The 13,223-nt window shown below is 31.2% G+C and overlaps 1 protein-coding gene across 8 annotated transcripts in view; it reads left to right on the forward strand.

The window, feature by feature from the left end:
- LOC143256229 (vacuole membrane protein 1-like) overlaps positions 1–13,223 on the forward strand; it is a 47,753-nt gene that overhangs the window by 17,056 nt on the left and 17,474 nt on the right. For 6 of the 8 annotated variants that reach the window (XM_076513138.1, XM_076513139.1, XM_076513142.1 and 3 more), the window contains exons 2-3: positions 3,527–3,783; positions 10,811–10,901. In XM_076513138.1, the coding sequence (XP_076369253.1) occupies positions 3,527–3,783; positions 10,811–10,901 (348 nt within the window). Of the gene's footprint in view, positions 1–24; positions 366–3,526; positions 3,784–10,810; positions 10,902–13,223 lie in introns of those variants that run through there. The other 2 variants (XM_076513144.1, XM_076513141.1) reach the window with 2 other exon arrangements.

The following is a 13,223-nucleotide window of genomic DNA, read 5'->3' on the forward strand; positions in this document are numbered from 1 at the left end:
GTAAGTATTAATCTTTACCTGTATAGTTTAGTTATACGTTGTACTTAAAAAGCGTATCGTTTGCCTTATTTATTCTGTTGCATTACTGGCTTAAAAATAAGTTGAATAAGGTCACAGTGTGTAACATTTCTACGTGTTATGCCCTTTGTTTTAAAATATACGATACTTAGCGTATCTTAAACACGGAAAGTTGTTCGTGTGATCGAAATACACGTGTCAATAGACTAGGTTCGTAACGCTAACAGTAGGCTTAATATTGTAAGATGTTTTATAAATTACAGTGGTTCTGCTATTATTTGTGTCGTCTAGACCTAGAAAATTAACTTTAATTTATGATTCCAGAGATGAGGAGGAAGACAAATTACGTGAATTATTTCTTTTGTTTGTTTATTAATTTAGTTTTTTCATGGTTATGAGGACAGTGTGGTTACAGATAGTGTTAGTAATGTCTCGTTTGCTACCTAATCATATTGACTTATTGCATATATTTCAAAATCCATGTGCCTGAGGAAATTGTCTTTCAAATTGTAACTTCATTTTTTAGTTTGAGGTTTTTTGTACTGAAAATATCAAGTTATAAATTGAAATAATGCTTAATTTAAGAACTTGTTAAAGGTTCCCTTGAATTTTGTAGAGCCTTTCTGAGGCTGAAAGTCCAGTTTAACCTTTAAAGATAACGATTCAGTGAAAAACATTCTCAACAAATTAATAAAGTATGATTTATTTGTAACATGAATTTTTGGCCTTAAGCCTTTTTAGATACTTAAACTAAACTAGCCAAAATGTAGTACAACATAACGTCGACAAGGTAATTATATATAACGATATGTAGACACACACATGTACATTTTAAACAGGGAAAGAACTAAATTAAAGTGAAGGTAATTATATATAAACCACCAAATAGAAGCTGTATGTCTACATATTCACTTTCATGTGGTTTTACTTCACTAATATGTAAAGAAAATGTTTGTGCGGCAGTGTTTGTCATTTATTCAAGATATTTAGCTTCTGTTTGATGGCCTCGAGCTAATGGTTTGCTGGTTCTGTCTTTTTTGAGTTTAATGTGTATACTTGTTAATGGTTATTTTGTCAACTTGCTGTAGCTAGTTTAGTTTAGGCATCCGAAGAAGGCTTAAGGTAGAACATTTGTACAACTGGCAAATTATACCTTTAATTATTGTATTAAGACTGCTGATCATTGAAGTTTGTGATGGTTCAGCTGAGATGCAAGATTTCTATTTATTATTATTTTTACCTTTATAATTTCATAGTACATCTAAATACTTTCTTCTGAACCTGACGATGACCAAAGAAGGTTGAAACGTTGTTTGTTCCCCCACTAATGCTTTCTCTACCTATACCAGTCGTTTTTTAAATATATAATTCTTCTAAACTGTTTATTCAATGAATTGCTTGTAACTATTAGTAACAGGGTTCCTACGAGTTATAAAATATTGAGTATAAACGTACCATCAATATAAAATAAGTAGATGTATTTATTGTTAATTCATGTTAGAGTTTCCTAAGTATTTTATGTGGAAAATGAGTAACTTTGTCACTTGTTATTTCATTACCTGAATTACAGAAATGGAAATAAGGTGTAGTATTATATGAAATGACTTAGTTCTATATTTTAATAATCTACTATGAGCAAACAGGTCTAATAAAAAATATTTTCTAGTCTGAGAAAATACTCTTTTCTCTGGACTCTAATGGCACTATCTTATTAAATATATGAACAAAAGAGGCCTGTTGGTCCATCTGAGTCATTTTGTAATCTAAATTGAAAGCCAACTTTTATTCACATATTCAAACCTTCCCTTAAAGTTATTTCATCTACCACATGAAGACAACCCTTACCAAAAAGCCAGTCACTTTCTTAGAGAAATCAAACTGTCTTAGCTAAAGATAACTTCTGCACAGCCAACAGTTGTGTTTTTATTATTCTAGTTCTGCTATTCTCAGAAATAACTGTATAGACAATGGATGCATCCAGACTAGTAATTCCTTTAACAGTCTGGAATGCCTTCATCAAAAAACCTTCCACACTTTTTCTTTTTTGAGAGAAAACAATTTCAGGTATTTACTTGTCTTCTTATTACAAACATTGTATCCAGGTATCAATTAACCAATTTTTCTTTCTTGAATCCTTTTCCAACATTTCAGTGTTCTTTTTAAGGTAATAAATCCAAGATTGAAAACTACTCCATGGTTGGCCTTAGCCAGTGACCTTTACAATGAAAATATATCCCAATTAAACTTCCATATTTCTGTAATTACAAATTAAACTCCTGTCTGACCTGTTATAAGCAACTGTACACTGTGTGAATGTTTCATAAAACTGTTAGGTTATGCATAACATAATTATACTTATAATTCAAATTATCATAACCCATGTGCATTATCATGCCTTTATTAGTATTAAAAGCCATCTGCCATTCATTTACCTAACTTGCCAAATGATCTCAATTCTTTAATAAAGCAGCAGTATTCTCACAGCAAAAAACACCCAAGAATTCAATATTTGTGGTATAGTTATATTTTTTTACTATACTTTCATTTGTGTCATTGATGTTGTCAAAGGTCCCAACATTAACGCCTGAAGTAACTAGAACAGGATGACTTAATTGATTACCTATAATCAATAATTACATTGATTAGTATATTGTAAACTAATTGAACTGAAATTAAAAATAAATCAATTACAAAAAATTAGTGCTTTTGATTATTCCAAAAGTCGATTGAAACTATGATTACATTGATTGTCACAAAAATAATTAATTAAAATTATGATTAAATCTTTTGTCATGAAAATAATCTATGAATTGAAATTAAACTCTCCAGTTATTACTATTTTCAGTTGTTCCAGCTGTTCAAGAAATTAAAATATTACCACAAACTTGCTTAGCCTCTTTTTGTTACTATGAAACTACTATGGCTGCATGTATTTTGCTAATGTGGAACCACTAGCTAAGAACACGGACCACTCTTTTATTTTACAAGCCATTTTCAGAAAATAATGGTGCTGCTCCGTTAATGTGGCTTCTGGTTGTTTAAGTAGGCAATACCATTGATATTTTAGCTCTGCTCGTGATGTTAATCCAGTTTGACAGTCCTTTGCCTTCTTCCAGCCAGCTGCTCTTCAGCGAGCTAACATGCTCCTCACACTTAGAGAGAAATGTTTTTAACAAGCTTTATAACGTGACACGTGTATTCTGAGATTCCAGATACATATAGTCCACACCTTTCCATCTTCAAAGGATGTTAAAGGACAAGTAAGGCAAAACTGCATATTCAAGTTGTTATATACAGTTTCTTTTGAAGGCTTACTGTTTTATGATGAGTGGTACATTTTAATTAGAGAAAATAACTGTCTGGTTCATCTTTATTGAATGACATTTCAAACCTATAAAATCTTTCCATGCATGTGTGATGTAGTCTAGTTTGATACATTTGATTTGAAAAATATGTAGTTGTTTGTATATTACAATAATTTGTTCACACACACATTTTTGCATTTCAGATTAAACGATTAGAAAAGTCTGGCATTTCAAAAATGGCAGATGGAGTTGAGAGTATGAGACACAGAAGTTTTGATGGTTCATCAAAGAATGGAGATGTTTCTGTTTCTGGTCAGTTGCAAAATAAAATGTATCAGGTCCATTCTAGAGAAGCTGAACTGAAGGAGAGAGAAAGTATAGTTTTATGGAAAAAACCAATAGTCACTCTACAGTATTTTATAAACGAATTATTTATTGATCTTCAAAATTATGGACTGAAGTAAGTCATTTTCTCATACTTTTCACTTATGTTACTTATTGTAGATCTTGTTTATAGAACTACGAAAACTTGCTTTAACCCTATTGCCGTGGGTCAAAGGCCATGTATCACAAATATTGATTCGCATTCAGAGTTTTATTGAACGGTAATTTATATATGTATGTCAGTAAGTTTGGCATCAACTTGTAGGTTATAATTCAAATTTTAAAACTGTATTTTCAAGATGGCTGGTATAGGTATTAAACTTTAATTAAGGTACAGAATGTTTCCACCTGAGAATGGTGAAACGTTGTTCTGTACTTTATTTTAATTAACGTTTCATACCCATATCAGCCATCTTGAGAATACAATTTTACTTCAAGTGGGTTTATCGTCATCACAAATTCAAATTTTAGTATTATCGACTAGTTAATTTCTTAATTTGTAACTAAATGTTATGCAGTAAATTGAATAGAACATTGGTTCAGATTAGATGTTTTTGATGTCCAAGTACAAAATCTATAGGTTCTTATGTGTTAGTAACAAAAATTACTGATGTTGAGAAGTTAGAATCTTTAAAAAAAAAACAAAAAACTATCTGTTTTATCTGTTGAGACCACTAAATGTACTGAATCAAACATGGTGGCCTGGCTCACCATCTCTCCATTTTTAAATTATGTATATCTTCTGCTGTCCATAATGAGTAACGTATCGAAAGCTTGGAATGTTTTTCACACGGTTTTCTGAGTATTTGCAAATATTTACATGGCAAACTTGTTCTTTTCATTGTAGATTTCAAATAATAAATGCAAGTCTTTGGTGAGGTCACAATTTCAAATATTTGTAGACCAAAATACAGCATATTCAATAAGCTTGATAAATTATAGTGGAATTCTGTGGCATTTATAGAGTAATTTATGATTTTTGATTAAGTCAAACTGTATGTGAAATCATAAAGTTTTACAACCTCCATGTTTGCAGTTTGACAAGGCTTAGCAATCTACAGCACATAGCAAATGAGTTCAAAGTTTGTAATTAGAAAATAATTATTTTCTATAATTGTTTTACTTATTATCCTATGTTTTAAGAAAAAAGAAGTTAAATTGAAGAAGTTATTTTAAACAGTAATAGTGTATATACAATATAATGTATTAAGACTAAAATGTGTCTCCTAAAACACAACCAAAACAAGTGACCATTAGCACAAGCTCATGTGTGCCACATCATTGTAACTTCTTCAGTGTTAGCCAGACACAGCTTAAAGATTTAATATTATGAAATTGAAGCTATTTAGACTAAACATTTATGTTTTTGTTTTATTATCTGTAGTTATTCTAGAATGAAAAAACACACAATTTATATACATATTTCCTAATTTGTTTTTGGTGGTTATGAATCAGTCTAATTGACTGATTCTATATAGAATTAGAGTGGAGAAAATAGCTGAACAGGTATAAAGTTTTACAGAAAAAACATTTGAAATGCACTTAGGATCTTTTAGATATTACAGAATAGTATTTTTGGTATGAGGAATTGATTTTTAATCATAGCATGAAATTCACTTTGCACTCGGGCTAGTAACGAAATAGACTTGATACAGTCACAAACAAATCTTTTGTAAGAGTATTTATTAAAATATATGATTTTTTTTCATGCACAAAAAGACTTGCTATGTATAGTAAACATCCACCAAATTTTGTGATGACACACGTAATGATTAAAAGTTGTAGTATAAATACTTAACATGTGCAGGTGTGTATACGAACTGATGTATTTTATACCAAGCCCATCGTAAAAGGGTTGAGCAATAGAAGTTAAAATTTAACCTTTTTTTTTTCTCTCATAAAATGACTATAGTAATTTGTTTTTTTACATTTAGCACACAAACTACTGGATAAGTAGTTTGTAACTTGAGATGAATATTTTACAGATTACATAACATCTGATTTTTAAACGTGAAATTTGTGTGAAGCTTTATAAGTTTCGTTTCAAATGTGGTTACACATGTTGTATATTTGAGTTGAAAGTTTTACATGTTTTAGACTCTTGTAAACCTTTTTGATAAGGCTTTTATTTTATAAATTTCAAATATGCTACATTCTGGTTTACTGTATTTACAATCACTGTACTATACGAAAAGTAATTTTTAATTAAAATATTTTATTCTTAGGGATGTAACATGCTAAGAAAAACTTTTTGTCGAAAGGGGTAGATTGCTAGGAAATATACATGACCCTTAACCGGCAGCTGCCACCAATTGACGCTGCTGCCTACAACATTCCTGTTGTTTAAACATTAACATGCCATAAAATACCCACATGACTGGATTGTAACTTTTAGGGGTTTACATTTAATCAAGATTGAACAGTAACTAAAACTGTTTTGATTATCAGATCTATATTAAGAAGGTGCAATACTAAAAAAAATAATAGTTGAAAATGAAGATAACTGTACAATTAGATAAGCCTAAAAGATGTTGATTTGTACAGCAATAAAATTAATTGAACCAAAAGGTTTTCACAATCAGTTATTGATTGATGATGGTATTTGTTTCATGAAAGCAAATTAAAAAAAAAGTATATTTTGCCTTAGCATACTTGTCAAACCAGAGCACATGTAAGTTTAATGCATGAAACATGACAAAAGCAAAGAGCGTAACTTTTTGTCATATTTGTTTGTACTTACATTGACAGTACACTTTTCCTTTTTCATTCAAATTAATTTCTTAACCACAGTTGTATGTCAAACTAGTACTGCTTTCTGTCATTTACATCAGATGTGAGTTTTCATAGTGGTGTACGTTCCATCTCGATTTCCAGCAGCTTTTGTTTTTATTTCTTCTCTTGTTCCAGTTTTGCTTATGCGATTTTATGCACTGGGATTTGTGTAGACACTTGCTGCTTTCCTTACATATGAACAGTAAATACAACTTATCTGTTAGCTTCCTAGCTGGAGGATTTCATAAAGGATTTGACAATTTTTTGTGGATCATACCTATGATATGTCCAGTGGTTGTGTTAATGAAGAATTCTGTCTTACCTACACAGGAAATTTTAATAAAAGAATAGAAATACTACAGTGTTTTTAAAACTTGTTACAACAGTTGCTGGCTAAGTTACTAAGTGTTTTTTTATGTAATGCAGCATTAAAAAAAGCATTCCACTGCTCATAACATTATCTAATAAAACATGGGTGAGGGGAAAGAGACCTGTGTATATTCCAAGACCCATAAAAGTTTATTAATAAAGAAAGGCCTTGATACCTCGTTAAGATCTCAGTGTGTCACAACAACTGACTACACTTTAAATTTTTTTCTTATTATCTGTTCTCTGTTTGGTTTTAAACTTTATGAGATGTAACTGTGGTGACTAAAACTTTTATATCTCAAAATATATATTAATGTTATTTTAACTTTAACATGTCTCATTTACTTTAAGACTGTGGCCGACACTAGTTAATCCAAAATGTTTGACGTGAAAGAAGTTTCTCTTCTTTTATGTCAAACATCTCAAAAATGTGTTATATTGTTTACACATCTATGTGAATGAGCATGATACTATCATTATAAAAATAAAATGTTACAGGAGCTAGCTTGGAGATACTAAACAGTGTCATTAACACAGTAGTATTATGTGAATAGGCTTTCACTTCCTAATTGTTTCCAAAGTTTGTAAGTTGTAGCTATAAATATCAATAGTTTTATTTTACACAAGTAATTTATATTATTCTAATGTTTAAGTTCTTTGGCTATCTGGAGAGTATTAAAAAAATTGTTTTTTTTACATTGGCTAACTATGAGTGTCCCTATTAGATAAGATGAGATATTTTCTAGGTTAGTTACGAAGCATTTGAGTATCTTCATGGTACAGATATGACATTTAAGGTTCCAATAGTCATGGGGGTGTTTTGAACCATCGACCTTGTTAAATCACAAGGCTGCTCTGCAATGTGTCCAGTTGGCTTTAGTGTCATTAAGGCCTTTAACGTGTTGAGAGTCCTCACCATTACTGAGGATATGTGTGGCGAAATAAGTGTACAAAACAATCATTATCAACAGTGGTGATACATGCTTGGCTACAAATTATTTGAAAATATGGGAAAAGTGTCTCATTTTGGCTGCCATCTTGTTTAATAGTTTTTAGGGTTAAATATTCTTCTAAACAAGTGACAGATTTTTATTCTGTATATTCTATCAAGGCTTCAGAAATGTTTCACTAATTTTTTGTGCATCTGGCTGGCTACTGGCAGTACTGTAGTGGTCTGGCTTTAGTAGTAAATTCTACAGTTCTTCCATAGTTTTCCATGTCCTCTTTCTTTTCCATTTCCTTTCCAATGTTTGCCCTTTTTTTCCATGACGTAAAACTTTTCAAATTTTTAGTACCTCAATTATTTCCATATCTTTTGGATACTTGTTTGTGAGAATATTTAGCTGAAGTGAATCATTTTATGTAACTAATCTGAGGAGTTTTATAATTACAAATGTGTGTACTGTTGTTGATCACTTTCAGTTTTATTTAATTTTGATGTTGGGAGAAAAAAAGATATCTTAAAATTAACTAAAGAGTCCCAAAGTTTGATACTTGGTTGACCCATGGGAAGATTTAGAAACTTGAAGATACAACCTTTAAAAACATCAGGAACATGATGATAAAAAAAAGAGGGACTACCCTTTAAAATTACTCAAGTCCTCTGGGTTATTTCTTTAATTGGTGTAATTGTTTATCTTTCTTATTACTTTGGAGTTCTGCCACATTTAACTTGAAAGTAAACAGTCTTATGTATCCAAGATGCTTCCATTTTACTTTGCATAAAATTTCTAATAATTATGTTAATATATGTATTAGTTGTTCACAGTATATCTGTGAAAAGTATCAGCTGATGTGGTATGATATAGGTTTGCTCATGCAGTATTTTTTTAAAGATGAACTAATGCTTGGTATTACTGACTGTTTTAATTTTTTTAGTAGTGTTTGCTACCAATTTTTTGTACACATCTGTTAGTGTGGAGTTAAAATATGCTGAGCACTAACTGCTCCTAAAAACTGTATTTAACCAATCACGTTGTACTACATAAAACCCCATTGTTGTTTTTGGCTGGTATGCTGTGAATTTAAACAATAAATATAGATTTATATTGTCTGTATATAGTAGTAACTTGGGGGTTCATTTGGCTGAATTTTGATAAATTGCTAAACAAATTCTTATGTGACCAGAATTCAAATCTACACTGTGTTTACACAGAAGATTGCAGTTTACAGGCCAGCATGTGTTGAATAGCCTACTGTGGCCAATACCACTTGTTTGGTATGTTTAGATTGAAAAGGAATTCAGTTTTCTAGTTAGTGTTAGTAATCAGTAGTTCATGTGTGTTGCTTTCCATTTTAGGTAAGTCTCTGCATGCTTATAATATGTACATGGTGTTGTAAGTTACCTTATGTTACATCCAGTCTTAGACCAAGACTAACATTAGTACCAGTACAACATTGCAGGTGTCCCTAGCCAGACAAATGGTATATATATATATATATATAACTATTAATAAAATTGGTTGAGAAGTGACAGCTGGAGATATAAGCTTTGTTAAGTACTACCACTGCTAGATTAAAACACAGAAATTAATTACGTCCATCTGTGGCTTTAATTTGATATATTTTTAGAGCATGAAATAAGCATATGTCCAGGAGCTGCTCAGATCCCTTAGTTTTGGCCATGTAGCAGTTGTTATCTCATGCAGGAAAGGACTGCAGTCTGCTGTAATCATTTATTGAGAATAATTATGTACTGAAAGAGAAAAACCTACAAACTAATTAATTGGACACTTGCATATTTTTTGGGTGCTCACTGATTGGATGGCGCTTCAAAACACAAATGTCTGAATCTTATATCTTTAAGAATGATATTATTTAAGAGCCTGTTCTTCATTTCTCCAAATCACTTCATGTGAATACTTCAAGATGGTACTCTGGTTTTATCAATGCAGTTTCTGAACTGTTTGTATCAGTCACTACTGTGCATGGGATGGTATTTTGTTGAAAGAAATATGTTCTTTCTCCATAGAATGCAAGCAGTGTAACAACTTCCAAGATGTCACTGTACTACAAGGCATTTATAGTTTTTCTAAGTATTACTCTGAAATCAATCTAGATCAGCTAAAATAGGTCTACAAAATGTTGTTATCTTACTACCTCATTATGTCACATTCCATTTATTGTAGTAATGATCAAGGGATTCATCTTATCATTGGTTGATCTCTTATTATCTGTTACCCATTATGAATGCTCTGTTCACAGCTAAACTGTGAATTTCAATTGTCCAAAGCTCTCTGGCAACCTGCACATTTCTTAGTATAATTCCAAGTCTACATGTGTGAAGGAGCCATCAATTTTGAGTGACTTATTTAGTGTTCTGTGTTAGCCTAACCTGTTGTATTTCATTTCTTGGCCACATTACCCATGATAGATTTGAAATGTCCAGAATGCTTTTGCAGCTATTGTTGAATCCAATGACCATTTCGCTTTGAGTTTCTTTCCTCATGGCCTGTTGACATTGTCCAGCTCTGTGGGTTTTAACAATTTACTTGATATTGTCTCATTACATTAGAATGTATATTCTATTCTAACGTTTTCCAGTTTTCTTTGGTCTAGTGATAATCAGGACCCATCTTAGTATTGAAAATTAGACTTTAAACAATCCTTTACTTAGTAGTGACAACAGTATAATTCATTTTTTTTCTATCTATAACTAGTGTTTAATTATAAATGCAGTATTATAGTTTATAGCTTCAACAAATGTACCACATTTGTCTTTCACTGTAGAACACTGGCTAAAAAAAATTGGTACAAATAATTGATTAATGTTGTCTGTTTGCTGCTCTTAAAAAAATCCTCTTAATTAGAAATCTTGAATAATTTGGAAAATCCAGTTATGAAACAAGTACCTGAGTCATGTTATATTGATGACAAGTTTAATATTATTGCAGTAAATGTGTTTATGTATTTTAAAAAGTGACTTAAGACAAAAACCATCTTATGTTTATTTACATTTTCAGGTTATGGTTGTATAAAAGTATAGTTGGTATGATTCTTCTGGTCATTACATGTGGAGTAATAGCTTATCATATTGAAGGAACTCATCAAAAGGTAAGCTATTTAAACTTATGGTCAGTGTTTTTAATGTAAATCCTTTAAATATTTACCAGCAACATAAGTGTACCCTACACTGATTTTATGTTTGTTGTCTTTTGATGTAATTTCTAACCTTTGTACTATTTTAGGTAACAGAAAATTGAATGTGGTAAGACTTGTATATGTATGATACTAGCCTGTTTTCTATTTTGTAATGATAAATTTGTAAAATAAATTTGTGGTCTTGTGTTATACAATGAACCTACAGCCGTGTTCTTAAAGATATTAGTTGCATAGGTAACCGTTTAGTCCAAAAAATAAACTAACTATGGAAATATTTAGGAGTTTTAGGTAAGTTTTTATCAAATATATGTACTTGAGAAAACTTAGTTGTTGCATGAACATGTCTAAAGATCAGTTGCTGTGATATCGAATTATTTTATTATTTTTAAATGTAATAATGTTGTATAAATGATGTATGTAACATCAATTTGGAATTTGTAGTTCCTCTGCTTCATAAACTTTTGTCAAGGTACTTTTGATTTAGAATTGTTTGATTTTTTACTTCAGTTTGATATTATAAGATTAACTGATTTGATCAGAATGTTTTTAGTGCATTTCAAGTTTTCTGATATATGGGTCATTTAGGCCTTTTTATTTGTAAAAATGCTTAAATAATTTAAACAGTGTTGAGGTTTCAAGTAATGATGTATTGAGTGTGTGTAAATGTAAGGAGAACTGAGGTTGTCAGTATCTGAAGTTCAGTTGATCATTATTAATAACTTCATCTAAAGAGTTGAATCTCTGCCAGAACCAGTATTGTTACTAGTATCAGCCCTCTGAACTGCTCTTACCATTCTGAGTACTGGGGGCTGTAAGTAAATATATAATGATCTTTGTGGTGCCAAACTGAACTGCTTTACCTGCTTGAGCACCTGGTCTGGTGTCACAAATAATTTGATGTTTAATCAGTAGGATTACCAATGTCAGATCTTTTGGGATCTTTGATCTGATATTTGGGAATAGTAGATAAATAATCTAAGGTGTATATTATACTTTAAAAAATCAAAGTTATATTTTACTTTATTTGTGTATTTCTAACTATATATCTGGTCTTTCCGTTACATATGAGGCCTTTCACCAAGTACAATGACTAACTGAGCCAGCTTAGTAATAACCAACATGTTAGTGGTCAAGAGGTATAGATATCTAATCATTGTATAAAATAGCTCTAAGTACAACAAGACCAGCCTGACAAACAAAAGCTGTAAGAGGAAAAAACTGTAAATACAAGTTGTATTTATGAGACATTGTATTTCCATTAATGTTGTACTGTATGTTTAAGTCCCTCCAATTTGATGATTTAGTACCTGTTATTAACATGTTCAGTTCTTGAAGTTACATATGTGTATGTAGAAATTATCTGAATAGCATGTAGGTAATACTGAGGTCACAGAAGTTGACCACAGTGATATGTAGATGTTGTCTGAATATGATCCTGACTTGTGGGTAGATTAAGTGATTTTGAACTTATCCATAAGTTTTAGGGGAGGGGGGCATTATAATGTGATGGTCAATCCCACTATTCGTAGGTAAAAGAATAGCCCAAGAGTTGGTGGTGATGATTAGTTGCCTTTCTTCTATTCTTATGCTGCAAAATTAGGGATGGCTAGTGTATATAGCCCTCGTGGAGCTTTGTGTAAAATTCAAAACAAACCAATTTTCAGGGGGAGAGTAAGGTATCATTGTTAAAGTCACCAGAGACACGTCAATGGTGGATGTATCTTGCACATATAGAATCTTCTGAAGGTCAGACGGACGTTTTCTGTGCTAATTTTTAATGCGTTGCTTTCAGATGAGTTTTTGTAAAACTGGATCTGGTGGTATGTCTTTGAAGTGAAAAACTTTGGCATTGAGGTGTGCAATTCTTATTGCCTGATATGTCAGATAGCACATGATGCTGGTTTTATAATGTTATCTCTTCTGTATTCTGAATATCTTTCATTTTGCACATGTCTGTTACTTTGATATTAGAATGGATTAATTTCAAGCCCCTTAGTGTTTTGTATTTGCTGGGTGAAACATTCAGTGGTAAAACAATTCTTGAAGGAGTCTACTGCATTATTTAGAGTAGATTCCTGTATGTTATAGATGGAATACACCTTGTTGAGTTCAAGAATAAGTTACAGCCAAGGTATCTCCAATCCTTGTTTGTTTATGAATCAGTGAATATGATGTTTATAGGTTTTCATTGAAACTGCATTTCAAGTAAGTAAGGACAAGTTGAAACTTGAATATGCAGTTACTGTAATCCTGACTGGTTCATCATATGTAATA

Source organism: Tachypleus tridentatus, chromosome 7, assembly GCF_004210375.1.
Source record: "Tachypleus tridentatus isolate NWPU-2018 chromosome 7, ASM421037v1, whole genome shotgun sequence".
Lineage (NCBI taxonomy): Eukaryota > Metazoa > Arthropoda > Merostomata > Xiphosura > Limulidae > Tachypleus > Tachypleus tridentatus.